This window comes from Argiope bruennichi, chromosome 11, assembly GCF_947563725.1.
Source record: "Argiope bruennichi chromosome 11, qqArgBrue1.1, whole genome shotgun sequence".
In the NCBI taxonomy this organism is placed as follows: domain Eukaryota; kingdom Metazoa; phylum Arthropoda; class Arachnida; order Araneae; family Araneidae; genus Argiope; species Argiope bruennichi.
In genome coordinates this window covers 44,354,397-44,377,161 of record NC_079161.1, presented here as the reverse complement: position 1 = coordinate 44,377,161, position 22,765 = coordinate 44,354,397, and the positions used below count along the sequence as shown (strand labels likewise).

The following is a 22,765-nucleotide window of genomic DNA, read 5'->3' as shown; positions in this document are numbered from 1 at the left end:
GGTTTTTTTTTAAACGGTCGATGTTTATGCCTAGTTTTTTTTTTTTAAAAACGAATACATTGAAGAAGTAAAAACACTATTTATTGAAGATTAACAAAATTGCGATTATTTAAAAATGATTACTTACCGTTATAGGAGATAAGATTAATAAGAAAAAAAAATAACTAAAGAAATATTAAACTACTTGCTCAATTTCTTAAAAAGCTCCATTAAACGAACTGCCACTACAGCCAAGTATCAAGTCATTCGTCTCTACACTTTTCTGCGCATCCGGACTCACAGGCATGCGCAGTTGATCATTTTAGTAATTACTGATTTGTGCTGCCCTCTGTGTGACGCATAACACATTAAGAAGTACAAATTAAAAAAATAAATAATGCAGAACTATCCTACATAAATTAGATATTTATTTTCTATATGAGCACTATTTGTTAATTTTGTAATTAAGCTCTAGTATAGCTTTTGAATACTAGAGGTTGTTTCAAGATATAATAAACAAATACAGAATGTTTAAGATAAAATTAAAAAAAAAAAAGAAATTAAAGATAAGGTAAGATACAAAAGTCATATAATAATAAGTGTAAACTCTATTTAAAGATATTGAAGATTATTATTTGGAAATAGTGGACGTTGGGATAGGTTAGATTAGTGGTAACATGTAGAACAACATCCACCTTTAAGGATCTAAAATATTCCCTTCCTCTTTTAAACAGGTTTAAATAACGCAGATTAACAAGCTTTTTAATTAGACCTCTAAATAGATTACGGAACGAATGCATTAATTTTATCCAATGATTTTTATCTTTGTTGGAAAATAAGGATTTTAATATCATATTTGATTTAACACTGAATTTTTTAAAAATAAAATGAAGCGAATTTAAAAATTTACCCAAATTAAAATTACAAGATTAGAAATAAAAACTCATTTTAACGAAAGCCAATTAAAAATCGGGAAAAAGTCTCATAATTTAAATTATTAATTCGATTTATTAAACGAATTTTCAGAGATAAAAATGCAATGAATGTCATTTCCATGAAATCATAATTATATATACTTTTTTATCCGTTACATTTCTTTTAATTATCGAAATAATCAAAATCCCAAATCGTTAAACACAAATGGATGTCGAGGACAGAATCCTATTTAGGGATTTCCAAAAACTCTCCACTTCATAAATCAAAAGAAATTAAAACGGAATACATTGGGGAAATAATGTTTGTTATGCATACATTGGAGAGCGTGAAGTGGTTACAAGTATTAATTGGTTTATTTTTGTGTTTTTGAATCCACTAGATTCGTTTATTATTCGTTTATTCACCTCTCTTAAGTATCTGATGTTTTAAAACTTCTTCATTATTTTTTCCATTACTTTGGAGTGCTCTCAAATTATAATTGGATTCGATTTTAATCAGGAAAAATGCTGGAATTAAATAGAGTGGCGTATTAATTTGTTGGCGGTAAAAAATAAAAAAAATAAAAAGATTATAGAAATTTTGGTTCTTTGAATCAAGAATGGTTAATGAAGTGATTTACCTATCTTATGATGAATAATCTATTTGATACACTGTATAAAAAATTATTAATAACATTTTGAAACAAAGCAACAGTTATGCATTTCAAAAAAAGTTATTTGCTACTCAAGAGCAAATAATTTCTATAGCGGAACACGATTCATTAATCCTTGATATTTAAAAAAAAAAAATGTATTAAATAGTATTCGTTGTGTGGAAACATTTGAGTACATTTAATAACCTTACTGAAATGGTGCTCTTGCATAAGTGAACAAAAAAAAAGTTTCTTTATATTTAGTTGGTTATTAATGTGGTAACATTTAGTAAAAATGAATAAAAAGATTTTAAAAATTGAGATACCTGAGGGAATTATTGCTTCGCAAATATCAAATATAATTGGGATAAATTTAAAAAAAAAGATAAAACAAGCGATTATTAGAGTCATCTAAGTTGCTTTCGAGAATCAAATTTAAACCACACCTTTTATTTCAAGTAATAAGGACCTTAAACGCCATTCAGATACTTCTTTTTTTTTTAATGTTATTGACTTAATTTACCTATTAGTTTCTTTCTTTTCTGCTGATTATTATTTCTGATGTTTACTAATAAAGGATTCTTTTGCAGCAAAACTTTCAAATTTTTATTTCTCTTCAAAAATTTATTCTTTATTTCAAAAATTTTTCAGCCACTTCTGATTGAAATAGTTCAAATGGATATACCAAGATTTTGAAAAGTTCAAAAGCATTTCAAAATGTTAAGAAAAATTCAAACGATGAAAAATATTAAAATCATCGTTATAATTTTCAAAAAAAAAATCACACAATTTTTTTATTTCTTTCAAAAAGTTATGTTTTGTTTCATAAAACTGATACATTATTTCTGAATATAGCGTTATTAAAATGCTTTGACTTTCAAGACAGTTTACTATATCTATGCTAGTATTCCCATAGAGAATAAGTAGTAATTTGTAATAATAGTAATTACTTCTGTATTGATGTGATTTAAGAGAAAAAAAAAATGGAGCAAATGGACAACATGATCTCAGCCGCATGGGAAACTTCATGTTATCTTCGGCATTGCAAAATCACCAAATATAAGAGACAAATGATAATAAACTCGAAAGTTGTAAAATAACCAAACACTATCACATCCTAGTATTCTGGGTGGCACATACCAAACTTAAGTAAATATTGCTTTTTGCGATAAACATCTCGTTAAATAGTTCATTAAAAATATCATAAATGTAGTTTTTCTTTTTAAGTATTGGTAAATTAATTTTTAACAAGTCTTTAATCTTTAATGTATGGTTATAGGACATAGTGGAAATGCACATATAAAAGGTTTATAGTCGGAGTTTTGGTCAAAAAATTTCTAATTAAATATTTATTCTAAATATATAGTCTTACTATTTTTAAGATCCCCATGTAAAAACACCCCAAACAGAAAACTCAATTTTTATTTATGGGTATTTAAGTCATTAAATTGAAATTTAAATCAGCGCAAAACATAAATTTAAAATTTGATATTTAGCAAAAAATGCACATCCTAAAAAAAAAAGAAGTAGTGTAATCAGATTCCTCAGGTAATAAAATGTATATTTTCGTAATCTAAAACTGATGCGTTACGTTATTTTACTTACAGGATATATTTTAAAACATTTATATAGTAAATCTGCTTTCGGACGATTTTACTATCTATTAAAATAAAGCTTGCATGCACCATCATCGGAGATTGTCTGCTGCCACCCTAGAGACTAATATTTTCCAAGGATAAAGATAACTTTTCCTTTTTTTCTCTCCATTTTATTTTACATACAATCACAGAGAAGAAGGAACAGATATTTCACTTTCAGAGACACTAATGGAAGTTCAATTAACATTGCATTCCAGTTATACTGTGGCGCAACCATAAATATATCACCAAATATAAGAGACAAATGATAATAAACTCGAAAGTTGTAAAATAACCAAACACTATCACATCCTAGTATTCTGGGTGGCACATACCAAACTTAAGTAAATATTGCTTTTTGCGATAAACATCTCGTTAAATAGTTCATTGGAACTAGCAATGAATAAGCCAAACTGTTGTGACGAAAAACGGAACTAATATCTGCTTTCGTAGCAATGATATAAACAATAATTAGGAATTGACAGTATTTTCATCTTGCCTCTAAATGCATAATGTTAAATTTAAGAATAGAAAAATGTTGCATTATTAAATTTAGCGACGCGAACCATGTTACTTCAAAATAGCATTTCCGCATAAAATATTCTTTATTTCCTTTAATAAATACATCTTTGAATTTAGAATACATTTAAAAGCATTAAAAATATATTGATTCATATGGTATAATTAAACAATTCAAATATATCTGTTACAATCATTTTGAATTATTGCTTATTATTAATACTAACCGGTCTTTATTAATAACTATTTTTTTTGGTCAAAGTGAGAAATATCGCAAACAATTCACTTTAACCGGTTATTATTAATAATTTCCAATGAAGTTTGATCAGTGTGATAAAACGGTTTATATAGGATTGGGATATGGGTATGCCTCTTTGTATATGTTTTTTAAATTTGCTATAAAGTTTTTCTATGATATTTTTTCTTACATCTATTTGTTTATTTCCTAATTAATTAGATGTCTTTTTTATGGGGGAGGGAGAAGTCATTGAACAATCGCAATATCTATCAGCTGAGAGAAAAAAAATATTTTAAAGAATTAAAAAAAAAAAAACGGATGGATTTAATGGCTTATAATAACTAATTTTTTTTTTCCTTTTTATGATTTGAGCATGTCTAAATAGTTGTTGAAATGTGACTTCATGACTTCTAAATCGACATCTATTATCTCGTCGTAAAATTTGTTAAAGTAACTATATTAATTTGTGAAAAACCATAATATAAACGTCAAAAACTGACAACGAAAGAATCGGGAGACTAACTTGTAAAATGAACAGCCAACTGATATAGTCTAGCTGTTGGCATCACATAAAAAAACGCAAAAACTGACATTGACCAAACTTTATTGGTTAGTATTAATATTAACTGGTTAGTGTGACAAACGCTCATAAATTATTTACTTTAACCGGCTTATTTGGTTATTAATAATAATGGCCGGTTATTATTAATAATAACTGATAATTCTTATTGGCCGTAACATATCTATTCAAATATATATTTCTTCGCACATTTATTTTATATTATTTAATAATATAAAATATGTGAATAAAGAATTTCATAAGTAAAAATCATTTTCAAAATTACTCAATTACAATTCAAGAAAACATCCTTCAGAACATATAATTTGCTAACTGAACAGGGAATTAAATTTAGATGGAAGCGATGTTATTTTATCACTTTCAGAATATTTTCAATCAACTTCAACAAAAAATTAATAATATAAAAAAATTAATATTAATTTATTAAACATTGGTAATACATAAATCTAAAGGAAAAAAATAGAAAAATTTATTTAAAATAATATGACATTTTTTAATAAAAAAATGTATTTTGAAAGTGTGAGTAACTACATCATTGCAAGAGTATACAAAAATATCAACAGTCAACCCGTTGTTAATGAAAAGGAAATTGATATAATTTGCAAGACCATGGAACATTTTTCGATACTAACTTTTATTTTTTATCGAAACAGAAATATGATTATTTACTTTATTAAGAATTTTCAGGATGATTAATACTAACCCCCCTCCCCCTATTACTGATGGAATCATAACAATTGCAAATCATTCCCGGATTTTATGTAATTATAAGGTGCTCGAAGTGTAAATCACAAATTACTGGAATGCCGTGAATTCGTTGTTCAAAGTTCGCAATTAATTGAGTTATTCTGAAGCTGCATTAATGTTTGAATGCAATTTTGTAATGCAATTAATTTGATGATGGTATTTGCTCCATGTTGTTGCAATACTTCTAATCCATGGATTCGCAAATGGCGGAAATGCTCATTATCGTTTCAACTTTGAGAAATGCGTGACTGTAAATAATTTTCGTTCCAATATGTCATTAAAATAAATGATCGCGCGCAGGAAGTAGCGCACTTCTTTGTCTTTTTATTCTTTTAATAATTGATTTAAAGTATTAAATCAAAGTTTTCTGGGCCATTCGAATTATTATCAGTAACCAACTGTGAAAAGCTTATTGCCTTTTCTGTTTGTTATAAGTTAAAAAACAGTTAATATAGATGCAAAAGATATAAGATGTAGACAGAGATTTGAATTGATTGCATCAGCCGTTGAATTTTCAGCGTAATGATTCTTATTAATGCCGTTTACAAAAACGGACTAAACAATCAAGTTAAGAGAAGGAAAAAAAAACATTAATCAGTTTTTTAACGTGTTATTATTTTCTCGGCGGTATGTTATGTGTAAACTATGCTATGCAAATACCATATAAAACCGTTTATGGGGCAGATCAATTGATTTAAAGCTACAAAATTTTGCAGGCAGTTATTATTTTTGTTCTCATTAAAAACGAATTCTATAATTTTAATCATTTAATTAATAAAAAAATTAATTATTGATTAAAATTTATTAATATTAATTTAAGGGCTATTAAAATTTCATTTAATTTAAAATCAATCGGATTCTTGATATTTTATGTTCATAAATCTGGATTGTATCATAACACAAAATTCATTTTTATTCTACTTTGGAATTGAAAAAAATAACGCGGAGTTCTTTCCGTTCAATTTTCTTTACCGAATTTTTATAAATTCTTCAAATTTAATTTTAGTAAACACTTCAATTTTAATTTTAATGAATACTGCAATGTTACATATATTATTGCAATTAAAAATAATTTTAAAATTTTGTAATGAAATTCGTTTCTATATTAATATTTCATTGGATTTTTCATTCGCATGCTTCTGCCGATGTTAACACTTCAAATGATTCTTTCTTTAGACATTAATTTCAAAACTAAATATTTTTTTCTCGCTTTCATTAAAATGATAATGCTTTTAGGCCGTCATTCTTTTTGTAAAATGATTGATGTGAAAATGGTTTCTCACTGAATGCAATGAATGAGGGATTCAAGAAAGACAAAGATTTATATGCAAATACAACATTATGGTTCAATGTTGTGGATAAAAGATTAGATTTACATTTGATTTTTTGAAATTTAAATAAATAAATAATTAAATAAACACAGTGATTTGTCCGAGAGCTCTGAATTTTTAATTAATAACTTCATTTAAAAAAAAAATGGAATTCCTCTTTCTTTGTGCCGCCTGTTTTGTTTGATGACCATAAACTTTCCTAATTAAGAATAGCATATGTAAATTCCATATATTTAAAACATAATAAATAATTAAATAAACACAGTGATTTGTCCGAGAGCTCTGAATTTTTAATTAATAACTTCATTTTAAAACAAAATGCAATTCCTTTTTCTTTGTGCCGCCTGTTTTGTTTGATGACCATAAACTTTCCTAATTAAGAATAGCATACGTAAATTCCATATATTTGAAACATAATACAGGGGGATTCAAAACTTATCGTCCAAATTCAGTGGGGAGGTAGGGAATACGTCAGGAAACCAATTTTACATAGGAAAATATGTACGCAAACTGTATCTGCATGGACAAAAAGGACAAGTGAAGTGAAAACAAGGAAACAGTACAGTAAAATGGTAAAGAATGTGAATTTTATTCCCTACAAGGTAAAGTACAAGTTCTCAGTAGGTGCTCAAAATTGTGACCATTTACACGAACACAGGATTCACAGCACCATTGAAGTGACCACCGAACATTTTCAAAAACGCTTGTCATATCACGGACAATGGCTGCGGTGGTCACTATTCGTACAACAAGGTACATTTCACTGTCGACGGGGGTCTCATACACACGATCTGTCATTGCCCAGCACAAAAAGAAATCCATTGACGATAAATCAGGTGAACTGTGTAGCCAAGCGATCGGTCTATCTCTGCCAATCCATTAACGTTCGAATGTTTGGTTCAGGTAATCACGGCAACAATTATGCTATGGTCTGGAGCTCCGTCATGTCGATACCACATATCTCAGCAGATATGCCGCAATCATAGTCCGCGATATGCCAGGCGTTTCTGAAAATATTCGGTGGTAGATATAACAGAGTTTTAAACCCCTTGTTCGTGTAAATGGTCGGAATTTTGAGCACCTACTGGTAACGAATGTACTTGACCTTGTTGGAATGTAGGTAACATTCTCTACAATTTAACTGTACTGTTTTCTTGTGTTCACTTCACTTGTCCATTTCGTCCATGCAGATGAAGGTTGCGAACATACTTTTCTATGTGAAGTCGATTTCCTGAGATATTCCTTACCTCCCCACGAAATTTGAACGATAAGTTTTGAATCACCTTGTATATCCTATATTTCAGTGGAGAAAAACTGAAACTCTTAATTATTTTCCTCAGAATTCCACACTTAAAAGAATTCTTTGTAATGTATTAGCCCCTTTTTCGAAACATAAGAACTATATAAAATTTGCTGATGAAGATTTTTTTGCCTTTCAGAGAGTAGCAGTGGAGATTTCACGTACGTCCATTCCAATCCACGAGCCCATCGCTTCAACAACGGAACTCTGGTTTTGTCTGACGTCGAGGAATCCGATGCGGGATCCTATTTGTGCCAGGCTACAAACGGCATTGCTGCAGGACTTAGCAAAATAATTACCTTGCAAGTCTTGGGTAAGTTCCAATTCTTCAGTTCCACATACAAATCTTATGGAAATAATTAGTGATTTTTCATATTTTCGAATCCGTATTTCATCAGTATTGTTATACGAAAGTTTCAGTTTGCTTCATACATCATTAAATTTTCATACAGATGCATTTAATTCAATGTTTCTCAAAATTGCTGCAAATGATTATTAGAAAAATTAATAAGAGAGTACCAGAATCTCTCAGATTCAAAGGAAACAAAATGTAAAATAAATCATGAAATAAGCGTCAAATCGAAAGTTTATAGTGAAAATAGGCTTAACCGTTACCAGGTCAGAAATCTCAGTAACTTACGTATGGAAATTGGTTACTTTATCCTCCAAAATTATTATCTCAGAAAGGCAATATTTGCATTATAGTGAAACCAAAAATTTAAGATTTTTGTATTATCAATTTAATTTCTGTACATCTTTTTTTTTTTTAGCAGATATCCGAACGAGAGTTTCAATGTTATGACTAAACTCATTCATCAAGACATTCAATTGCGTTTTTTTTATCAATTTTAAAATTAAGATTAAAAAATAGTTTTATTTAGCAAAATAGGTATTTTTTCACATCTACTTATATTTCGTAGTATATACATTTTTAAGTTGCTCCTGCAGTAATTTGCAACACATTGATTCAATTACATTCATGTTTTTCTGTCATATCAGACAAAAAAAAGAGAAAAAATGTACTCCATATTAATTGTTTAACAGCATAAAAATAAATAATTTGTGTTAACAATCTGGTCACCAAATTTGATTAGTATAAAAATAAAGGCATACTTTGCAAGTAAAGGATAGAGAGGAAGCGATAATATATCCCTGGAATAGTTTTCAAAATAAAATATCTTACAATTTGGCGACTCTTTCTTGAGAATATGATATTAAACCGAGTAAAAATTTACAAAAGTCATAAACTTCTGCCGATTAATCAGTAGCCTATATGACAAAGAAACAAAATATTTTGTTATATTAAACAGAATTTCTGCTGGTAAAGCTGGAAATAAGCAGAATATTTCTTTCTTATTGCTATGTGAAAGTCCAGACAACAACTGTGTTTCTAAACAGAAAAAATAATGTTTGACACTAGGGCTATTAGTTAGTTAGCTATATTAACGTTTAAAGCAACACTAGGGCTATTTTGGGACGGACCTCGTAATTTTGAGCCTCGGTCAGATGACGAGGATGGCACATGAGCTGGCACGCCCCTCTCCACGCCACACCAATGGGAAGACGTTTCGCCCTGACGGATTTATCGTGCAACAGACCCCCTTACACATCGGTTCTTCGGTAGAATGTGGTATTTTGAACCTGAAACCCTACGGCTCACAAGCTGATACCTTACCACCAGGCCAGAACGGTTCCAAAATAATATTAATGCATGAAAATTTGTAACAATTACTACACATCTTTCTTTTGTAAAGCATTGCTTTCCTATTAAAGAAATGCCTACCAGTTCAAACTACAAGCCATATTACAATTAAATTCTGCTTTCATGACAAAATAAAATCATATTTTTTTTCAGTACTAAAAACCTCTTTCTACTTTATTTTATTTGAGAAACCTTGATTTTTATATTTATTCCTAAATTAAATCTTATAAAATTGCATAATACACGTTTCATTTTTGTTAAATGAGATAAAATTACCATTTATTTATTTTCAAAATCAACTTTTTTTTTTTTGCTTTTTGCAGTACCTCCGAAGTTCAAAGAACCGTTCCAGACTAAAACTGTGACAGAAGAGTCCAACACAACCCTAAGATGCATAGCTACAGGACATGGGCCAATTGTCATCACTTGGCAAAAGGATAAATCTCTGATTGACATCAACAGACGTGGAAGGTAATATCCTGCTTCTAAACAATTCACTTATTGATGACGTTCAAAATACCCGATTGCTTTCCGATTTTAAATCGGGTAAGCTATGTTACAATTAAGCAAATATAATTCTTCATATATTGGGGTTGAAGGTGAGAGAGTAGTGTTTATGGATTCTGTCCTCTCGTTGCACTCTTTACCAGATGTATTTAGAAACCGGTAAACAACTGTGGGATTAAGCAATAATTTGTCTTTTAATTTCTAAGCAAAAATCGTACTGGAAAATCCTTCAGAATGCCGGCTTACTTTTATATAAGGCAGACCATTTTATTTAGGTTTTTGACATGCCTTGTTAGATCACTTTCATTAATACAACAATCAATTAATAACTGTGGGATTTAGCAACAATTTCCTTTATTCTAAGCGAAATTCAGGTGGAAAATACTTCAGAATACTGAGTTACACTTACATGAGAACAATAAGGGAGACATCTACTTTAGATATAAGGGTTGCCCTTTTAAATTCCTTTCATTAATACAACAATTAATTAATTATTGTGGGATTTAGCAACAATTTTCTTTTTAAATTATAAGCGAAATTCATGTGGAAAATCGTTCGGAATACTGACCTACACTTACATAAGAACAATAAGTCAGATATATACTCTAGGCTTTAGACATACCCCTTTTAGATTGCTTTCGTTAATACAACAATTAATCAACAATTGTGGGATTAAGCAACAGTTTGCTTTTTAAATTCTAAGGGAAACTGATATAGGCAAATCCTTCAGAATACAGACTACTTTACAGAATACAGAATACTTTACAGAATACAGAATACTTTACAGAATACAGAATACTTTACAGAATACAGAATACTTTACAGAATACAGAATTCTTTATATAAGACAGACCATTTCACTTAGGTCTTTGACATGCCTTTTTAGATCACTTTCATTAATACAACAATTAATTAAGAAATGTGGGATTAAGCAACAATTTAGTTTTTTAATTCTATGTGAAACTCGTACGGAAAATCCTTCAGATTATTGGCCTATCCTGACATAAGATAAATAAGGCAGACATCTACTTTAGATTTTAGACGTGCCTTTTCAGAAACCTTTCATTAATACAACAATTAATTAATAATTGTGGGATTTGGCAGCAAGTTGGTTCTTAAATCCTAAGCAAAACTCATATATGCAAATCCTCAGAATACTGGTCTATCTTGACATGAGGACAATAAGACAGATATTTTCTTTAGGTCTTAGACGTGCCCTTTCGGAATCCTTTCATTAATACAATAATTAATTAACAATTGTGGGATTTAGCAACAATTTGTTGTTTTAAATTCTTAGCGAAACTGCTATAGGTAAATCCTTCAGAATACTATGTTATCTTTATATATAGGGGATAAGGTAGATTTCTCCTTTAGATCTTTGACGTTTCCTTCTAGATCCCTTTCATTATTAGAAAACGCATCTCCATTATTATGGGCCTTTCGAATACAGACTTGTTAGCATAATAAGATCAAATGAGATTAGAATAATCATTATCAGAATGAATGGATGATTTCAAATCTATTGTGCAGTTATTGTTAGAAAGTTAACAACAAAAACATCTATTGCAGATTTAGATAAAATTCAAAAAGGGATATAAAAAATATATGAATCCTCAGTTGAACCCACTTATTGCGTCTAAACTAAATTGCAAGATTTGTAAATTTAATAGCTGTTTGAACTTTTATACTAAATGATATGACACTGCGTTTTAAAAAAGCAGCGAAAAGAAATTTGATAATAACGCGACATCTTAAAACACGATTGAATGAGTGCAGATAATATAAATCAAATGTAAAACAATTAAAAGTAGCATTTATATGATTTGAGATTCAGTTAACATTTTAAAATAATCAGGAATATCTGTCCTTTAATTTCTCTGGAAATTGCCCATTTCAATAAATAAATAAATAATAGAATTTTAAAAGATACATAGTTAAAAAAGCTTCTAAGATAACTGAATATCCTATTCTAAGGATTTTATTTTTAAAATTTAAGGAATGGTACAGATTGATGTTATAAACTCAAAGTTTATGAGATAAAATTCATGATATTCAAAATAAACTCTGCTCTTCACTTTAATTTTTGAAGGAGTGCTATATGAATGGTGTTTTCTTTTTGAGGTTATTTCTACTAAACTAAATTTCTAATAAAATAAATTCAAAAAACAGTGGAAAGATATTTTTTGATGTATAGGAAAACACCTTACAAATAACTAAAGAACAAATTAATCCTACAAAAATAAAATTACACCAACTGCAAACAAAATAACTATTCAAGATAATCTTCAAATATGTAATTTTAACAATACGGCGTTTTAAAGTATCAATTTCATTAATACTTTAAATACATTCGAATATGTCACTATGAATAGAAACTTATTTAAATGTGACTTATATTCCTAGTTTCAGTATGACTTACATCGTCCTAGTTGACTTTAATATGGCTACTTAATCCTCTTTTATAAAAATAGCGGAATATCGTTTTCAATTTATTCAAGGAATTAATTCAAATTCATAGCACTTTTCATGATTAAATTACATTTTTGATAAGTAAGCTACATATGTATATATTATAGTTATCTGTTCCAACGCAACGTGCAAAAGGAGTAGACTATTTCTTTTTAGTGCAGTTTTAATAAAAGTTACTTAGTCACTTTTATCCAGACAAAGACATAATTTAATATAATTGAAAATTTATGTTAAATTTCAAAATGCGTAGTCGCTATTAAAACTATAATCTAATTTCCTTAAGCAAATAGTGTATTATTGTATCGTTTACAATCATATGAAAATGTACAAAGTTTCCTAGACAGATTTATACTTGTTGTACCATATCTTTTGTTATGATACAAGAGGTTATTCTTTGTTTACGGCTATCAGTAATGATTCGCCCTTCATAATTTCAACATTTAAATAGCGGATATTTAGCAAAACTCAATGAATTCCTATGAAAAATTAAATAGGCTAAATATATTTACTCGAATTGGAATCCGGAAATGAAAAATGCTAATGTTTTTCAGGTTTATTCTCGACATTATGTCATTTAATTATTTTTTGCATACGAATAAAATTTTGATGAAATAAAAGATCTAATATTTTAAAATGATGCTGTTGTCTTTGTAGTCATTGTAACAGAAATCAGACAATTCGAGCTGTTAATCTTGTTGTTGTTGTTTCTAATGGCACTTGTCATAAACATTTCTCGCTGTCTTTAGAAGACAGCGAGTTTAAGCCAAGGGTTCGTCTCTTGTTTTTTTTTAGTAGCACCATCTAGGGCCAAGAGTACGACTTAGCTACACGCACGTCACAATCCTTTTTACATGGTGGATATTATTCATCCATTTCATTCAGTCATCTACAGATCGTAATTTAAACCACAGTTAGAAAAGGATAACCCCAGATTATGGTATTACTCTTGAGATGGAGAACTTTATGATCACACACACGAAGAGTCGCTGGCCTGCGGGGTTCGAACTCGCAACCCACGGGACGGGAATTCAACGCCCTACCAACCAGGCAATACCGGATCTTTCGTGTTATGTTCTCGTATATGTTTTATAGAGAAAATATTGTAATCGTCAAAAAAAAAAAAAATCGAAGTCGAGATTTTGACGAATCTCCACACCTGATCTCGAAAAACATATTTCTGGAAAATATCCATCTGTCTCTCTATGGTAAAGATAGCTCATAAATGCTTTGAGCTAGGTGGTTGAAATTTGGTATAAGTTCTTTCCGCCGAAATTGAAGATTTTGGGCACAATCCGTTCAATGAAAGTCCATCTGTCTGATTGTCCGAATATAAGTTAACCCGGTAACTATAACACAAAGCAAGCTCTGTAGATAAAATCGGCACTCAAGATTAAAATCTATAGTGAACTTATCGAATTTTGTGCCAAATCCAACTCCTGTTTCAGTGTTTGCCGTTCTATACTTTCAGAAATATGTAATGGCTACATCAAAACATCAAAAACGCAATGACTTATATATGTCAAAATTGCTATGGCATTTTGTGACTATATGTTTAATGTTATGCCAAATTTTTGTTTCAATCGGCTGATAAAAACTCATCTAAAAGACAAATTCGATTTTTAGATATTATTATAACAAGCCTGAAACTAATCGCCAAATGACTCGCCAAGGATGACACAATAAATGTAGTAAAAATGTTTACGACAAAATTCACTACAAAGGTTAATATTTCTTAGCTATCGTACATCAATGCCATGTAAGACGTTCAATAAAAGTTATTAAACGGTATCTGAAAATGTTTTGGTGTGACCACTACCTCTAACTTAAAAATAAAATCATTGGAATATAGCATTTACAACTCCGGTTAAGTCTAATTTTATTAAATGATCAATTTCCAAGTAGCGCGAAGCCTATTTTCGAAGTAATTACGCATGACCTAACATCTCTGCTCCAAAATTCCACATTTTCATATATTTTGGGCCATAAATGAACACACATTAAGTCAACATACATCTGGAATTTTATTACTGTGGTCTACAGCTTGGAATGTCGATCTGTTTGATAATATGATTTCTAAAAATTGAACGTGTTAGATGAATGGAAACTCGAATGTAGTATCTATCGGTAGTATAGAAGATTATGCAATTTAACTATTTTCTCAAAATCTCAATAAAGGGAGTCGATCTGATCAATGCACATGTGAGCATTATGTAGTATCAGTAGTAAATAGTAGATAAATTTCGAGGTACGGTTTTATCCTCACAATTGAATATCCATATCAAGTATATAAATATATGTAAGCTTATTTTGGTTGAAACAGACTGCAGGTTCGAAGAAAAAAAAGACATTTTACATTTGAAACATTGAAAATACATTTTACATTTTTAAATTAATTTTGATATCCATTCCGGGAAAGAAATTTATTTACAAGCAGACTTGGACAAGGTACGTCCACAGCAGCACGAAACAAACTCAGAAGTAAGAAAAGGCCGAATCAAATGATCACTAGTCTTATATAACATGGGATTTCCGGCCACGTGGCGATTTAATACATGTATTGATATTTGACATGGGAAACAGTGGGATCATTTTCACTTGATGCGTTGAACTGATTGCGCAGTAATTTTTACACAGCTTCAGTGGAATTGGATCAAGAAATAAGAGAATGAAATTACTATGGGCTAAATTATATATATATATATATAATGATATTTTAAACTCTTAATTTAAACCATATATATATATATATATATATATATATATATATATATATATATATATATATATATATATATATATATATATATATATATATATATATATATATATATATATATATATATATATATATATATATATATATATATATATATATACTGAAAGCGTAATATTTCCATGATGAGAACATACTTTCCGATCGGTCTACATCAGATTCAAAACTCAAAGCTACCAGAATGAGAGTATTCTTTTATTTTATTTCCAATATCTAAATATTGAATCACATTTTGTCGTCAACTAAACAGTTTCACAATCAGCTTTTCTTTTCAAATTTCTGGATTTTTCAATTTTTTCTCGCTTGTTGTTTTTTTGCTTTTTTTTTCTTTCTCTGATATCTATGGATGTCCCATTGTTATTTAAAACAACAATGCAGGATTAACACATGTATTGTTTAGATATTCAAACGATTGCTAGCCAAGAGACGAAAGATTTCCATTACTCGAAAAAGGAAATTGGAATTGGTTTGCCGTTATTCTGTTACTACAAACGGTGTATTTAAAATTAGAATATATCGTTTTAAACTCATATGCTGTTACTGTGGTGTTAATTAAAGCATTAGTTTCCTTATTTTGTTTCATTTTCACCGTTAAGTGCGATATAAATACTTACTATGACGTAATAATAATTTTCATTATATATTTTAAACAATACTGATAAAACAAACCTATTGAGTAAATTTTAAAATAGAGGAAAGCTATTATAATGATCACTTCTTTTGAAAGCCATTCAAACTTATTCAGCATTTGTTAAAATTGTTCCCGAGAAAATTGAAAGGGAGCATCGAACAAATTATGCACTGAAACAAATTTTTTTAAAGCAATTTCATTGTATATCATATTTTAGAAAATTAATCTTAAATTACTGAAACTCTGAAAGCTTGGTAAAAGACAAGCAAAATATTGCATGAATAGAATGGAAGTTAACTCTGTAGTAATTAAAATCAATAACGCTCATTCGTTACAATAAAAAAAAAGGCACTCCTGTTTAGAGAGTAGATTAATCATTCTGTCCTAAAGTGACGTTCTTCTGAAGTAACTATAGATGGGAATTCTTATAAGAAAATTCCAAATCTCTATGGAATTTTAAATTAAATGTTTACCTTAATCTTGAGCTAATCCTAAACGCTTTGTCGTGAAAATCTTTAAAATAACAATTATGTTGGCAAAATGTATTGGTTTAAATTGTTCGGCTAAAATGCTTTATTCTCTTTCCACAAAAGAAATTAAAATTAAGATAGAACCAAAAATGCTATTATCTAACAGAATTAGTTGAAATTCGCATTTTAAGGGAAATGGAAATTAATGTCGAAGATGTTCGCAAGTCGCAGAATTAAATAAAATTTATTTGTTTAAAAGTTTAATATTAGTATCAGAAATAGAAAATAGAACAAATTAATTGTAAATTGCTTTTATATATCTACAGAACTAATGCAATAAAATTTAAGAATAATTATTTGATTTAAAAATATATATATAAGCTTTTTTTCTTTCTTGTAGATAGTTAAAATAATAGATATGGAGAATCAATAAGTGTTACTTACACATTTGAATACAACAATTAATTATTCGAAATTCTAATTTTGTCCTTCTCTTTAATCAATATCATTTGATTTATACCACAGTTTTCTTGTGACATTTGTTAAACAATTTTAAACTTAGATTACAGCATAAACAAATCCTCTATATACATACGAAAGATCGAGAGTTTTCTGATTAGACTCCAAGCCTAGTTTATAACATTTATTTATATTAACTTCCTTGAAAAGTGTTATAACATTTCTTTATGTTAGTCTTTTTAATTAGCTTCCTAGCATTGTTTATTCCTAGCATAGTTCACTGTTAGCTTGCTTAATTATTTTCCTAGCAGAGCGTTATAATATTTCTCTATGTTAGCTTCCTTGATTATCCTCCTAGCAGAATGCTGTAATATTTTTCTATGTTAGCTTCCTTGATTATCCTCCTAGCAGAATGCTGTAATATTTTTCTCTGTTAGCTTCCTTGATTAGTTTCCTAGCATGGTATGTAACATTTCTTTATGTTAGATTCCTAGCAGAGCATATGACATTTTTCAATGTTAGCTTTCTAGTATAGTGTATAACATTTCTCTTTGTTAGCTTCGTAGCATTGTATATAACATTTCTCTATTTAGCTTTCTAGCATAGTATATAACATTTCTCTATGTTAGCTTCCTCGCATAGTATATAACATTTCTCTATGTTAGCTTCCTAGCACAGTACATAACATCTATCTATGTTATCTTTCAAGCATAGTGCATAAACAAAGAGATTAGCGTATGAATGTTAGTTATGATTGACTTACTGGCTAGAATATTAAATACTGATCGGCAATTTTGACGCACATATACATATATGCTAAAATTCACCCATCCAGTTGGTAATGTTTTAGGTTTATTGCATTTACATGAAGTGTAATAAACATATAGACAGTCAACTCGCGAGTGATTTGGTCCAATTTGAAGCTGAATTTTTCACTCTCATAGAGATCTGAAATGGGGAAATTAATCGAAATTTGAATACTGATTTTCACACTGAACTAAAAGGTAAAAATCCGTAGGCCAAACTTTCTTTATCTAGAAAGTAAAATTTCAGAGATATCGTGTTTACATGCTTAAGGAAGGATAGACAGAAAGCCTTCAAGTACACTAATTTCGTCAATATTTTCCCCTGATTTAAATTTATACCAATAAAAATCATACACCAAATATCATTAGACTGCCTTAAACATTTTTGCGTTATATTATTCAGAACAGATGGAAAAAAATAATTACTGAGTAGACTTTTTCAGTCTCAATGATGTCTGAAACTTGGGGATTCATTCAAATAAGGAAAGTTTCCACAATTCCTATCTCCTTGAATCTGAAAAATGTTTTTTTTGATATTATGCATTTTTGTCCATTTGTGAAAAATATGACCTGCATCAAATTGCTGTATCAAAAATTCATTAAGCTAGATGAATGAAACTTGGTATATGATCCTTACACCACATTGGGGAATTTTGTATCACATTTTAAACGAAATCCATTCTGAAAGAGTATGTCTATCTTGATGTACGAATATGAATTAATTCCATCATTACAAAACTAAGAAAGCTAAATGGATGAAATTTGCTACAATGATTAATTAACATCTAACGTGTACATACTAATTAAATTTTGAGCCAAATATGTCAAGGAATTTAGCGTTTCTCGATCTGCATAATCATAAGCATGTAAACTCAGAAACTTTTTCCTCTTGGATGTTATGCCACGGTCAACGCTGTGCGAGTACTGCTAGTAGTACATACGCTTGTAATTTTTGCCCACAATAATTTGTTGTAGAATGATTCAGTTAAATTCAATCCTTTAAGTAGTATCAAATAGAACTGAAATTCAATCTTCAATATGAAATACTTTCCATATTAATTGCTTATTAATATCCTAAAAGACAATAATTTTGGTAGCAAACTGGTCTCTAAAGGCGGTAAATCTAATATATAAAATTCTCGTGTCACAGTTTTCGTTGCCATACTCCTCCGAAACGGCTTGACCGATTTTGATGAAATTTTTTGTGCTTATCCGGTATCTATGAGAATCGGCCAACATCTATTTTTCATCCCCCTAAATGTTAGGGGTAGTCAATTATTAATTAAAAACTAACTTTCCCGCCAAAAAAATCTTCCATTTTCCCCACCGCCAACTTTTCCGCCAAAAAAATCTTCAATTTTCCCCAACGCCAAATGATTTAGGCTTTAGTTCTTTTTTTCTCCCAACAGTAATGAGGCTAGGGTTAAGATTTTTCGGCGGATTATTTCAAACGATTCTGTTTATTTTCTTAATGTTTTATGCATTTAAAATTAAACATTGTTAATTAATCCATGTTTCAGATTCATTCTGAAGTAGTTTTGAATTAAAATAACACAGAATAAAGGAAATTAAAAATGTCTAATCTTCATAGCGTTACCCCAACTGGCGTAGAAAAATTCACGCATTTGCGTTACGTAAAAGGCGAAGAAAATTCACGCATGCGCACTGTGTTCTGATCGTTGGCATGGCAACCATTATCAACGGACGATTTAAATTACTTTTAGGTTAGTTGTATGCTTTTGTAAGTAAATTGTATTTATGTTATATATTTTTTGTATATGCTTATAGTTTTAAGTACATCGTTTTTTAAGTAGTTTTTTTTAACCTGTTTACAATGATTTAAATTATTTTTAGGTTAGTTGCATGCTTTTGTAATTAAATTGTATTTATGTTAGTTATATATATTTTTTATATATGCTTATAGTTTTAAGTACATCGTTTTTTAAGTAGTTTTTTTAAACCTGTTTTCGACAGATTATTTTAAACGATTCATTTTATTTTCTGAGTGTTTGATGCATTTAAAATGAAACGTTGTTAATGAATCGATCCATTCATGATGAATCTGAGAAAATTTTGTTGACAAATGCTTGAGATATTACATAAATTAAGAAAGATATTCTTTAGTGCCCATAAAGTTTAAACGCTCAGTGACTCTATTATCAGTAATCATATTATTAAAAAAATGCTTTGTTTCAGTAAAAAATATTGTTATATTAATTGCAGATTAATCCTTTACACTTTAATTTAAAGCATAAATTCTACGAGGGGTAACAGAAAATTAGAGAGATACATATCACGTTATGACTGAAGGCCTTTATAATATTATGAGTGAATTATATGACTATCAAAATTTGAAGTTTTAAAATATTTTGCTGAAGAATAAAATATTTTGCTGAAGAAGTTGGAATTGCATAAAATATTTAATTATTAAAATTTTAACGAACACTAAGATTGGCGAACCGGCTGGTCGCCAAAGGCGGCTAGTACTATATAAGCAGGCTTATAGATTTTCAAACTTTCATAATCCATACATTGAATAACCCAGATTTGTTAAAAAGAAGCTTATAAAATGTTTTCACAAAACATTTGTTTTTCTCTTTCTCGTTATAACAACAACCGAATAAATATCTTTCTCATATTTCATCATATATATATTAAGATTAAAAATAAAAAACCGGTGAAATTCTTAGATTAATGTATTGTTCGAATTATTCATAGAAATCTATTGATATCATAATAGATCCGAGAAGTTTTACAACTAATATCTTAGTTGCTTAGAATGAGCAACTTTTACTTTGAAAGAAGCAATTTCATCCTCCACAAAGTTTTGCCATCCCTTCTTGGCAACAGATGGCTAAACTAATTTACAATCCATCACATCATATTAAGGTCTTCTCCAAATGGCCATCTTTTCGCCATTAATTTTCTCAAAGATCTTTTCATTGAAATCTCTTCGAATAAGAAATTTACTTTTAATATGAAAGTGACAGTTAAAATACTCAAAATAAAATTGCAACTGAAGTTTAGTAAACATTTTAAAATTTAATTAAAATTAAAAATTAAATTAAATTAAATTAAAAATAATTAAATTTAAAAATTAATTAAAACTAAAATTAATCATACTTAAAATTAATTAAAATTAAAAATTTATTAAACTTAAAATTAATTAAAATTAAAAATTAATTTTAGTATTTTTTCTTTCTTGTATGCGAAGTATAGAGAAAATATGATAATCGTCAAAAAAATTCGAACGAACTCGAGATTTTGACGAACTTCCATGTTTTCGACCTCCCTAGTTCGAAAGATACATTTTTTGAAAAATGTGCGTCTGTCTGTGTGACATAGATATATCAAAAACACTTTGATCTGGACAGGTGAAATTTGGCATACAGGCTTGAAACCGAATCTGGAGATTTCTATCAAATTGTGAAAAAATTAAGTACAAAGAAAGTCTGCCTGTCTGTCTGTTCGAATATAAGTTAGCAAGATAACTACAAAACGAAGAAAGCTAGATACATGAAATTCGATACACAAATGTAACATCTTTCATATAGAAACCTACCAAATTTTGAGAAATCCGACAAGGGGTTGACCGTCTTTATAGTCTGTGTATTTTCTGTAGGTGGTTCAAGGTCACATTTTCAACCTCTAACCGATTATATATTACAGGGTAACGAACTATTATCTAAGAATTATATTCAAAAGTAAAATTTTTGACTACAATATATGACATTTTGGAATTTTTATAATTATATTTGTTGTTGCTGTTTCTTATGGCACTTGTCATAGACAAGCCCGCTGACTTCGTCAGCAATTTTAAGCCGAGTTTTAGCGTCTCTTGTTCCAGTAGCTCTATCTAGGGCCAAGAGTACGTCTTCACTACTCATGCGTCACAGCCCTTTTCAAGGAGCTTATTTCATTCACTCATCCACCGATCGTAATTTATACCTGAATCAGAGAACGATCGCCTCTGATCGTCTACCCTCAGTGGTTAATGATAGTTACATTAAACAATCATAAATCCACTTCTAAAGCGTCCAACATCAAATCTTCAGTTAATTGCACTCTGTATAACATAATGAGCACTAATTATAAATTTCACTAAGATATCTTAATTTTTTTTAGATATGGCGGTTCTCATACTGTAGAATTATAAATAAACTCGTTCTTCAATAAATGCATTTAAAGTTTTTAAATATTTATAAATAAGCATCATTTTTAACATGCCAATAGTTTTTTTATAATTTGGCTTTTAACTAACATAGAAACAAAATAGAAATATCACTGGAAACAGAAATGTACCCATTTTTTGAAACTTCATATAAATAAATAAAAATATGATTTTCATATAAATTCCTGTTTTCAAACCTAATTGGATACTTTAAGAATACAACATTAACAATGGGTAAAATGATATATAAAAATCTCATATAAACAACAGACATATGCTTACAATGGATAAACTTGAATATACTTTAAACTAAACTAACTAGAACTTTTCTAGTTAGTTAGTTTAGTTTAAAATAACTAGAATTTTTCGATGGCATTAATATGAATACCCAATTTATTTTCATTAATACCCTAAAATCCCCGTTTTGGAAGAAAAATATTGGTTTTACTATAAATTCGAATTCTATAAACATTTTAGGCACTTTTATAATGCATTTTATTGTTAAATTTGCCTATTTTTAAAGAACTGAAATAATTTCAATGTTCAATCAAAATGATTTAGTTTATAACAAAACTATTTCTAGTACTATTTTATAATTCACTACATATGAAATAATAACGTTTAACTTTTTTTTTTAGAAAAAGCCTTGTGCGGACTTAAAAAATTGAAATGTCACTTTTGCATTAAACAATCTAAAGAAACACTCTAAAGGAAAAATCCGACCGGCGTATTTAATTTAAATTCATTTTCAAGGTTATTGCATATTTTTGTACGCATCAAAAAATAATTTTCCCTCTTCAGATATTATTTTATAATATCTACATTCAAATTTAAAACTTCATTTCATTTCCTTTTGCAAAATATAAGCAATGGATATTT

At 28.9% G+C, this 22,765-nt stretch overlaps 1 protein-coding gene across 1 annotated transcript in view; it reads left to right on the top strand.

Annotated features, from left to right (window-relative positions):
- The window catches only part of LOC129956545 (cell adhesion molecule DSCAM-like), a 163,659-nt gene that overhangs the window by 87,866 nt on the left and 53,028 nt on the right, over window positions 1-22,765 (top strand). Inside the window, exons 9-10 of the mRNA XM_056068471.1 lie at window positions 8,038-8,211; window positions 9,924-10,071. Coding sequence (XP_055924446.1) covers window positions 8,038-8,211; window positions 9,924-10,071 — 322 coding nt within the window. The remainder of the gene's footprint in view (window positions 1-8,037; window positions 8,212-9,923; window positions 10,072-22,765) is intronic.